The sequence below is a fragment of the Engystomops pustulosus genome, chromosome 1 (assembly GCF_040894005.1).
Source record: "Engystomops pustulosus chromosome 1, aEngPut4.maternal, whole genome shotgun sequence".
Classification (NCBI taxonomy): domain Eukaryota; kingdom Metazoa; phylum Chordata; class Amphibia; order Anura; family Leptodactylidae; genus Engystomops; species Engystomops pustulosus.
In genome coordinates, this window is record NC_092411.1 from 443,783 (window position 1) to 455,941 (window position 12,159).

Below are 12,159 nucleotides of genomic sequence, written 5' to 3' on the forward strand. Positions count from 1 at the left end.
GTGATGGCTGTGGGTGGTGCTTGCTCTGTATATTGGGGTGATGGCTGCGGGAGTGTAGTAAAGCATTTTTAGCTATTGATGTTTCTACTATCACATCTAGACACTCCGGCTTCTCTCCTCCTATGTTAAAAGTAAAATCATATTCATTTCATTTATGGTGTTCAAATATTTTACCATTTCCTCAAACTGTGGGTCTGAGCCTCTCCAAACCGAGAAAACATCACCCACATCTTTTGTAAATTTGAATTTAATTTCTGTGCGGAATTTTCTCTGCAAAAATGTATTTGTCTTTAAATCAATCACTGCAACAAATTCATGGAAACTAAGAATCTGCAAGAACACAACAGTAAGAAAACGTATCACACGCAGAGCGGGCTACGTCATTTATGTCATTTATGTCATTTATGTCATTTTATTGTACATGTAACAAATGTTATAAAGGTAAAACTATGAGAAGCGTAAATGTGCGTATGATCAGTCAGGAGAGGTCATGGCACCAGAGACTCATAGAACGTGTGAGACTTTGTCACAGTTCAGACAAAAGGGTTGAGCTTTGCAGGGCTAGAAAGGGGGAGTGCCGGGGGAGACAGAGATTATTACTACATAAAGAGGGTAAATGGATCCTATGAACAGGTGCAGCAGGACTTAATGATAAAGCACATGAGAGTATTTTTAAAATAACTAAATATGAAATCTGATGAGTCTTTCTCTCCCCCCCCCCCATTAGTCCTATATCTTTCTCTCCCCCCCCCCCATTAGTCCTATATCTTTCTCTCTCCCCATTAGTCCTATATCTTTCTCTCCCCCCCCCCATTAGTCCTATATCTTTCTCTCCCCCCCCATTAGTCCTATATCTTTCTCTCCCCCCCCATTAGTCCTATATCTTTCTCTCTCCCCATTAGTCCTATATCTTTCTCTCTCCCCCCCATTAGTCCTATATCTTTCTCCCCCCCCATTAGTCCTATATCTTTCTCTCCCCCCCCATTAGTCCTATATCTTTCTCCCCCCCCCATTAGTCCCATATCTTTCTCTCCCCCCCCATTAGTCCTATATCTTTCTCTCCCCCCCCCATTAGTCCTATATCTTTCTCTCCCCCCCCCATTAGTCCTATATCTTTCTCTCCCCCCCCATTAGTCCTATATCTTTCTCTCCCCCCCCATTAGTCCTATATCTTTCTCCCCCCCCCCATTAGTCCCATATCTTTCTCTCCCCCCCCCCCATTAGTCCTATATCTTTCTCTCCCTCCTTCTCCCCTTAAACAAATTCATTCCTTATGATCCGCTGATTTATGATATTGAGCTTCCTTTATTACATGCATATAAATAATCATCATTGTAAGGAGATGCTGGGAATGAGCTGGAGAAGAGGATATGACAATATTCTCCCCAGAATCCTAGTAAAGGTAGAATGTTTTATATCCTTTAGTTTGTTGTTATTAGTATCGTGTGCACTAATAAGCCCCTGCTCACTATTATTTCTAACATCCATCACCTCGAGCACACTGCTAAGCCAATACCTGATCTCTAGGACACAATTCACACCAGTACCGCAATACTTACTAGCCATGGGAGGATAAGTGGAACCACACGCCCCAATCCATGGACACGGAGCAGCGGCATGAAGCAGCATGCACCGTCGCCATGTTGGAGGTGGCTGATGTCCGAACACAAACCTCATGATGCTTCTGGCAGTGCACACCCACAGGTAAAGCTGCACAGTATTAAACATATGATTGAGGGCGCGTTCACACGATACGTTGCGTTTTTTTCATGCGTTTTTGACGCATTCCAGAGACTTCAGCCTTGATCACATACGAATATTACATTGCGTTTCCACTGCATCTGCTAAAACGCAATGTAACCTCGGCCTGTGGAATGCGTCAAAAACGCAGCGCATCGTGTGAAGGCGCAGCGAGTCTTTGGACCTACTGGTTCCCCCAGTGTCAAATAGAGTAATAAACATTTGTGCTGACCAATTTTGGTTTGAATCATTGAGCAGCCCGTGAAAGGGTTACAACTTTTCTTTTAGGCCGCGGTCACACGTACCGCTAGACGTCCATTCATAATGCAACACTAGCGCACAGGGGGAGGTCCTCGTCCTGAACGCACATGCGTTTCCAGGGAAACGCATGCGATTGTTTCATAGTTTCATAGTTTATACGGTTGAAAAAAGACACTTGTCCATCAAGTTCAACCGAGGAAGGGTAGGGATTGGATGAGGAAGGGATGTAGGGGGAACAATCCTATATAGCATAACAATCAATGTTATTTAGGTGTAAAAAGGCATCTAGATTGTTAAGCCGATCGCATGCGTTTCTCTGGAAACACATGTGCGTTCGGGCCGAGGACGTCCCCCTGTGCGCTACGCCTAGCGGTACGGGATAATGGAAAATATGCAAAAACATTTTCCAGGATAAGATAAGGAAAACATTGCCTCTTAGCTTCTTATAAGGCAGCTCCCCATTACATCAAGCGTGACTTTCAGGAAGTCTTATGATACAGGATTAAAGCCAAACCATCTAATCCAGATGGAATAGACTCACAGCTGTATAAGGCTACCTGCCTATGACGAGGACCTATGTTTGGGGCCCCTATACCAATAAACAACAAGTTTCCCGTATAACAGCACACACATCAAGGACCTTTGTGCAACACCCCTGCCAATGCATAGGTAGACTGGTAGTTGCAAATAGCACCCTCTACAGGTCAGGAGCTGCGTATTGTGTAACTGGAGCTGTAGATACTGCCTGGCAAGGCAACAGTTAACTGGTGTATGTAATTATCCAATGATGTGTCTTATGAAAGCTGGAAGGTGATTGGAGAAGTGCAACCACCTGCTGGGTGAAAGCCCATGGTCAGAGTGAGAGACTCCATCTTGGAGTCAGTCTCAGTAAGGAGACACCTTCAGTGGTGCCAAGGCCATTAATCCCAGGAACTACCAGTGCCTCAGGCCTACTGCCTGGCACACAGGGCGAGTCTGGAGACTTAAGCCCAGAACGGCAGCTTCCACCACTTGGACTCAGTTCCATCTGAACCAGCCCAGCACGCATCTACTGCGTGCACCTTTTCTGTGGACCAACTCTCCACGACCGTTCCAGCATAAAGAATCTGCTCTTACACGTTTCCAACCGTTGCCTGCTGTGCAATAAAAACCGTGAGTTGATATGCACGACATTGCCTCCGTCTGATCCTGGGATACGGCTGTTACCACCACGGGCTCCCCACCCATTACCCAGCGACTTATCTTACAGACACTCAGGGGTTGCCCCAGGGAGAACCAGTACATCAGCCTCTCCCTCCATATTTCTTGCACACACCACCTGCTGGAGAGCTGCCAGGCTGTAGGACAGCCCTCCGGTCCCCATACCAAGCACCGTGACCACAGCGTGCCTAGGCCGCAACCGCCAGCCACTCCGGTATTCTAGGCCCCGGCTGCCTCCAGGCCCCAAGGCCACGGTGGGGGATGATGCATTACTGGAGGTGAGGCAGCTGTGTACATAGATGTATTACTGGGGGGTTAGTGGCTGTATGTAGATGTATTACTGGGGGGATAGTGAAAAGTATGTGTACCTAGGGAACATTTAGTGGGGGCCGCCACCAACCTTGAACCGGCCCTGAATATATCCCATGTCCCTACAAGAGCGTATATCTTCCCATGTCTCTGAGACTGCCTTCCCCACCTTACATGAAGATCCTGCCCAATCCTGAGGTCACACAAGGGGAATTATAAGTATTCATAGCTCTGCGTCCTGAGGCTTTTATTTGTAGTCGCAGACATTTCTTACTCATCAATTCTTCATCTAAAACTTTCGTGATTTTACTTCGTCAAAGTGTTTTAATCAAATTATTTTCTGTTAATATTTGGCAAAAAAACAAATTAATGAAGAAAATATCTACTGCCCCGTGTGAGTTCTCTGATGTTTAAGAAGATCTGATTTGTAGCTGTAACATCTCCCACAATCTGGACACGAAAACTGCTTCATTCCCGTGTGAGTTATCTGATGTTTAAGAAGATCCGACCTGTGGGTATAACACCTGCCACAATCGGAACACGAAAACGCTTTTTCTCCTGTGTGAGTTCTATGATGAGCGTTCAGGACTGACTTTTGCTTGAAGCACTTTCCGCACACTGTACATGAGAATGGCTTCTCTCCCGTGTGGCTTCTCTGATGAACCACAAGAGTCGATTTTGCAGTGAAGCATTTCCCACATTCTGTACATGAAAATGGTTTCTCTCCTTTGTGGAGTTTCTCGTGTTCGAGAAGAAGCCGTCGCCTGGCGAAACACTTCCCACATTCTCGGCAGGAGAACGGCTTCTCTCCCGTGTGAGTTCTCTGATGCTTTATAAGATCTGAGCTGTGGTTATAACATTTGCCACAATCTGAACAGGAAAAGGCTTTTTCCTCTGTGTGAGTTCTTTGATGCTTAAGAAGATCTGATTTGTAGGTGTAACATTTGCCACAAACGAAACACGAAAACGCTTTTTCCCCTGTGTGGGTTCTATGATGAGCGTTCAGGACCGACTTTTGCTTAAAGCACTTTCCGCACACTGTACATGCATATGGCTTCTCTCCCGTGTGGCTTCTCTGATGAACCACAAGAGTCGATTTTGCGGTGAAACATTTCCCACATTCTGTACATGAATACGGCTTCTCCCCTGTGTGGAGTTTCTCGTGATCCGTGAGGGGTCCTCTTCTTGAGAAACACCTCCCACATTCTCCACATGAGAAGGGCTTCTCTCCTGTGTGAATTCTCTGATGTTTCACGAGATCTGTTTTCATAGGAAAACTTTTTCCACATTCTGAACATAAAAACGGCCTCTCTCCCGTGTGGATTTTTTGATGCTTTGTGAGATGTGATCTCTGAGCAAAACATTTGCCACATTCCGGACAGGGAAACGGCTTCTCCCCCGTGTGGGATTTTTGATGCATAAGAAGATACGGTTTCCGAGTGAAACATTTCCCACATTCCAGACATGAGAACGGCTTCTCTCCCGTGTGCATATTCTGATGCTGAACAAGGTGGGATTTCCGAATAAAAGATTTCCCACATTCTGAACAGGGAAATGACCTCTCCCCCGTGTGAATTCTCTGATGGATGAGAACCGTTTTATGATCTTTGCCTTGCTCAAAAGTCTTGGGAGAATCAGTAGAAAACCTTTCATTGTTTGTGATTCCATCATCATCTTCACAATCTGATAACATCTCATAACCCTCTGGACTCCGGGTACAGACATCTGCAAAATATATATATGAATATTATACTGATAATGCCGAGGGAATTACAGAAAACTTAAAAGGTGCATCTAAAATCCACTGCTCAGCGGAGAATCATCCTGTACAAGCCGGATCAGTGTATATAATGTCCCCACCACAGGCCTCTATGTGTATATAATGTCCCACCACAGACCAGACCTCTATGTGTATATAATGTCCCACCACAGACCTCTATGTGTATATAATGTCCCACCACAGGCCTCTATGTGTATATAATGTCCCCACCACAGGCCTCTATGTGTATATAATGTCCCACCACAGGCCTCTATGTGTATATAATGTCCCACCACAGGCCTCTATGTGTATATAATGTCCCCACCACAGGCCTCTATGTGTATATAATGTCCCCACCACAGGCCTCTATGTGTATATAATGTCCCCACCACAGGCCTCTATGTGTATATAATGTCCCCACCACAGGCCTCTATGTGTATATAATGTCCCACCACAGACCTCTATGTGTATATAATGTCCCCACCACAGACCTCTATGTGTATATAATGTCCCACCACAGGCCTCTATGTGTATATAATGTCCCCACCACAGACCTCTATGTGTATATAATGTCCCACCACAGGCCTCTATGTGTATATAATGTCCCCACCACAGACCTCTATGTGTATATAATGTCCCCACCACAGGCCTCTATGTGTATATAATGTCCCACCACAGGCCTCTATGTGTATATAATGTCCTCTATGTGTATATAATGTCCCCACCACAGGCCTCTATGTGTATATAATGCCCCACCACAGGCCTCTATGTGTATATAATGTCCCACCACAGGCCTCTATGTGTATATAATGTCCCCACCACAGACCTCTATGTGTATATAATGTCCCCACCACAGACCTCTATGTGTATATAATGTCCCACCACAGACCTCTATGTGTATATAATGTCCCACCACAGGCCTCTATGTGTATATAATGTCCCACCACAGGTCTCTATGTGTATATAATGTCCCCACCACAGGCCTCTATGTGTATATAATGTCCCACCACAGGCCTCTATGTGTATATAATGTCCCCACCACAGGCCTCTATGTGTATATAATGTCCCACCACAGGCCTCTATGTGTATATAATGTCCCCACCACAGGCCTCTATGTGTATATAATGTCCCACCACAGGCCTCTATGTGTATATAATGTCCCCACCACAGACCTCTATGTGTATATAATGTCCCCACCACAGGCCTCTATGTGTATATAATGTCCCACCACAGACCTCTATGTGTATATAATGTCCCACCACAGGCCTCTATGTGTATATAATGTCCCCACCACAGACCTCTATGTGTATATAATGTCCCACCACAGGCCTCTATGTGTATATAATGTCCCACCACAGACCTCTATGTGTATATAATGTCCCACCACAGGCCTCTATGTGTATATAATGTCCTCTATGTGTATATAATGTCCCCACCACAGGCCTCTATGTGTATATAATGTCCCACCACAGACCTCTATGTGTATATAATGTCCCCACCACAGGCCTCTATGTGTATATAATGTCCCACCACAGGTCTCTATGTGTATATAATGTCCCCACCACAGGCCTCTATGTGTATATAATGTCCCCACCTCAGACCTCTATGTGTATATAATGTCCCACCACAGGCCTCTATGTGTATATAATGTCCTACCACAGACCTCTATGTGTATATAATGTCCCCACCACAGGCCTCTATGTGTATATAATGTCCCACCACAGGCCTCTATGTGTATATAATGTCCCACCACAGGTCTCTATGTGTATATAATGTCCCACCACAGGTCTCTATGTGTATATAATGTCCCACCACAGGCCTCTATGTGTATATAATGTCCCACCACAGACCTCTATGTGTATATAATGTCCCCACCACAGGCCTCTATGTGTATATAATGTCCCACCACAGGTCTCTATGTGTATATAATGTCCCCACCACAGGCCTCTATGTGTATATAATGTCCCCACCTCAGACCTCTATGTGTATATAATGTCCCACCACAGGCCTCTATGTGTATATAATGTCCTACCACAGGCCTCTATGTGTATATAATGTCCCCACCACAGGCCTCTATGTGTATATAATGTCCCACCACAGGCCTCTATGTGTATATAATGTCCCCACCACAGGCCTCTATGTGTATATAATGTCCCACCACAGGCCTCTATGTGTATATAATGTCCCACCACAGGCCTCTATGTGTATATAATGTCCCACCACAGACCTCTATGTGTATATAATGTCCCACCACAGGCCTCTATGTGTATATAATGTCCCACCACAGACCTCTATGTGTATATAATGTCCCACCACAGACCTCTATGTGTATATAATGTCCCACCACAGGCCTCTATGTGTATATAATGTCCTACCACAGGCCTCTATGTGTATATAATGTCCCCACCACAGGCCTCTATGTGTATATAATGTCCCACCACAGACCTCTATGTGTATATAATGTCCCACCACAGACCTCTATGTGTATATAATGTCCCACCACAGGCCTCTATGTGTATATAATGTCCCACCACAGGCCTCTATGTGTATATAATGTCCCACCACAGGCCTCTATGTGTATATAATGTCCCCACCTCAGACCTCTATGTGTATATAATGTCCCACCACAGGCCTCTATGTGTATATAATGTCCTACCACAGGCCTCTATGTGTATATAATGTCCCCACCACAGGCCTCTATGTGTATATAATGTCCCACCACAGGCCTCTGTGTGTATATAATGTCCCCACCACAGGCCTCTATGTGTATATAATGTCCCCACCACAGACCTCTATGTGTATATAATGTCCCCACCACAGGCCTCTATGTGTATATAATGTCCCACCACAGACCTCTATGTGTATATAATGTCCCCACCACAGGCCTCTATGTGTATATAATGTCCCACCACAGGTCTCTATGTGTATATAATGTCCCCACCACAGACCTCTATGTGTATATAATGTCCCACCACAGACCTCTATGTGTATATAATGTCCCACCACAGGCCTCTATGTGTATATAATGTCCCCACCACAGACCTCTATGTGTATATAATGTCCCCACCACAGGCCTCTATGTGTATATAATGTCCCACCACAGGCCTCTATGTGTATATAATGTCCCACCACAGACCAGGCCTCTATGTGTATATAATGTCCCCACCACAGACCTCTATGTGTATATAATGTCCCACCACAGGCCTCTATGTGTATATAATGTCCCACCACAGACCTCTATGTGTATATAATGTCCCACCACAGACCTCTATGTGTATATAATGTCCCACCACAGACCTCTATGTGTATATAATGTCCCCACCACAGGCCTCTATGTGTATATAATGTCCCCACCACAGACCTCTATGTGTATATAATGTCCCACCACAGACCTCTATGTGTATATAATGTCCCCACCACAGGCCTCTATGTGTATATAATGTCCCCACCACAGGCCTCTATGTGTATATAATGTCCCACCACAGACCTCTATGTGTATATAATGTCCCACCACAGACCTCTATGTGTATATAATGTCCCCACCACAGGCCTCTATGTGTATATAATGTCCCACCACAGACCTCTATGTGTATATAATGTCCCACCACAGACCTCTATGTGTATATAATGTCCCCACCACAGACCTCTATGTGTATATAATGTCCCACCACAGGCCTCTATGTGTATATAATGTCCCACCACAGGCCTCTATGTGTATATAATGTCCCCACCACAGGCCTCTATGTGTATATAATGTCCCACCACAGGCCTCTATGTGTATATAATGTCCCACCACAGGCCTCTATGTGTATATAATGTCCCCACCACAGGCCTCTATGTGTATATAATGTCCCCACCACAGGCCTCTATGTGTATATAATGTCCCACCACAGACCTCTATGTGTATATAATGTCCCACCACAGACCTCTATGTGTATATAATGTCCCCACCACAGACCTCTGTGTATATAATGTCCCACCACAGACCTCTATGTGTATATAATGTCCCCACCACAGGCCTCTATGTGTATATAATGTCCCCACCACAGACCTCTGTGTATATAATGTCCCACCACAGACCTCTATGTGTATATAATGTCCCCACCACAGGCCTCTATGTGTATATAATGTCCCACCACAGACCTCTATGTGTATATAATGTCCCACCACAGGCCTCTATGTGTATATAATGTCCCACCACAGACCTCTATGTGTATATAATGTCCCCACCACAGGCCTCTATGTGTATATAATGTCCCACCACAGGCCTCTATGTGTATATAATGTCCCCACCACAGACCTCTATGTGTATATAATGTCCCACCACAGACCTCTGTGTATATAATGTCCCCACCACAGGCCTCTATGTGTATATAATGTCCCCACCACAGGCCTCTATGTGTATATAATGTCCCACCACAGGCCTCTATGTGTATATAATGTCCCACCACAGACCTCTATGTGTATATAATGTCCCACCACAGGCCTCTATGTGTATATAATGTCCCACCACAGGCCTCTATGTGTATATAATGTCCCCACCACAGGCCTCTATGTGTATATAATGTCCCACCACAGACCTCTATGTGTATATAATGTCCCCACCACAGACCTCTATGTGTATATAATGTCCCCACCACAGGCCTCTATGTGTATATAATGTCCCACCACAGGCCTCTATGTGTATATAATGTCCCCACCACAGACCTCTATGTGTATATAATGTCCCCACCACAGGCCTCTATGTGTATATAATGTCCCACCACAGACCTCTATGTGTATATAATGTCCCACCACAGACCTCTATGTGTATATAATGTCCCACCACAGGCCTCTATGTGTATATAATGTCCCACCACAGGCCTCTATGTGTATATAATGTCCCACCACAGGCCTCTATGTGTATATAATGTCCCCACCACAGACCTCTATGTGTATATAATGTCCCCACCACAGACCTCTATGTGTATATAATGTCCCCACCACAGACCTCTATGTGTATATAATGTCCCCACCACAGACCTCTATGTGTATATAATGTCCCACCACAGACCTCTATGTGTATATAATGTCCCCACCACAGACCTCTATGTGTATATAATGTCCCCACCACAGACCTCTATGTGTATATAATGTCCCCACCACAGACCTCTATGTGTATATAATGTCCCCACCACAGGCCTCTATGTGTATATAATGTCCCACCACAGGCCTCTATGTGTATATAATGTCCCACCACAGACCTCTATGTGTATATAATGTCCCCACCACAGGCCTCTATGTGTATATAATGTCCCACCACAGACCTCTATGTGTATATAATGTCCCACCACAGGTCTCTATGTGTATATAATGTCCCACCACAGGCCTCTATGTGTATATAATGTCCCACCACAGGTCTCTATGTGTATATAATGTCCCCACCACAGGTCTCTATGTGTATATAATGTCCCCACCACAGACCTCTATGTGTATATAATGTCCCACCACAGGCCTCTATGTGTATATAATGTCCCACCACAGACCTCTATGTGTATATAATGTCCCACCACAGGCCTCTATGTGTATATAATGTCCCCACCACAGGCCTCTATGTGTATATAATGTCCCACCACAGGCCTCTATGTGTATATAATGTCCCCACCACAGACCTCTATGTGTATATAATGTCCCACCACAGACCTCTATGTGTATATAATGTCCCACCACAGACCTCTATGTGTATATAATGTCCCCACCACAGGCCTCTATGTGTATATAATGTCCCACCACAGGCCTCTATGTGTATATAATGTCCCACCACAGGCCTCTATGTGTATATAATGTCCCACCACAGACCTCTATGTGTATATAATGTCCCACCACAGGCCTCTATGTGTATATAATGTCCCCACCACAGACCCCTATGTGTATATAATGTCCCCACCACAGACCTCTATGTGTATATAATGTCCCACCACAGGCCTCTATGTGTATATAATGTCCCCACCACACGCCTCTATGTGTATATAATGTCCCACCACAGGCCTCTATGTGTATATAATGTCCCCACCACAGACCTCTATGTGTATATAATGTCCCCACCACACGCCTCTATGTGTATATAATGTCCCCACCACAGACCTCTATGTGTATATAATGTCCCCACCACAGGCCTCTATGTGTATATAATGTCCCACCACAGGCCTCTATGTGTATATAATGTCCCCACCACAGACCTCTATGTGTATATAATGTCCCACCACAGACCTCTATGTGTATATAATGTCCCACCACAGGCCTCTATGTGTATATAATGTCCCACCACAGGCCTCTATGTGTATATAATGTCCCACCACAGACCTCTATGTGTATATAATGTCCCACCACAGGCCTCTATGTGTATATAATGTCCCACCACAGACCTCTATGTGTATATAATGTCCCACCACAGGCCTCTTATGTGTGTAGTGTCATACATGGTACATCCTAGTAATGTCCACGGTCTAAGAGTGACAGCATTATGAAACATTAGGACCAAAGATCAATCACGTTTTAAGCTCTAGAGCAGCGGGAAGAGTGGACAGGACTAGAGCGTTACTCTAGTCCTCCTCACACTCCTCACCCGGGGGGGACATGTGCCGGGGCGTCCTCCTCACACTCCTCACCTGGGGGGACATGTGCCGGGGCGTCCTCCTCACACTCCTCACCTGGGGGGACATGTGTCGGGGCGTCCTCCTCACACTCCTCACCTGGGGGGACATGTGCCGGGGCGTCCTCCTCACACTCCTCACCTGGGGGGACATGTGCCGGGGCGTCCTCCTCACACTCCTCACCTGGGGGGACATGTGCCGGGGCGTCCTCCTCACACTCCTCACCTGGGGGGACATGTGCCGGGGCGTCCTCCTCAC

General features: G+C 45.5%; 1 protein-coding gene across 1 annotated transcript in view; it reads right to left on the reverse strand.

Moving 5' to 3' along the window:
• The window catches only part of LOC140114503 (uncharacterized), a 95,757-nt gene that overhangs the window by 26,038 nt on the left and 57,560 nt on the right, over positions 1-12,159 (reverse strand). The window contains exon 6 of the mRNA XM_072132712.1: positions 4,003-5,235. Within this exon, the coding sequence (XP_071988813.1) occupies positions 4,003-5,235 (1,233 nt within the window). The remainder of the gene's footprint in view (positions 1-4,002; positions 5,236-12,159) is intronic.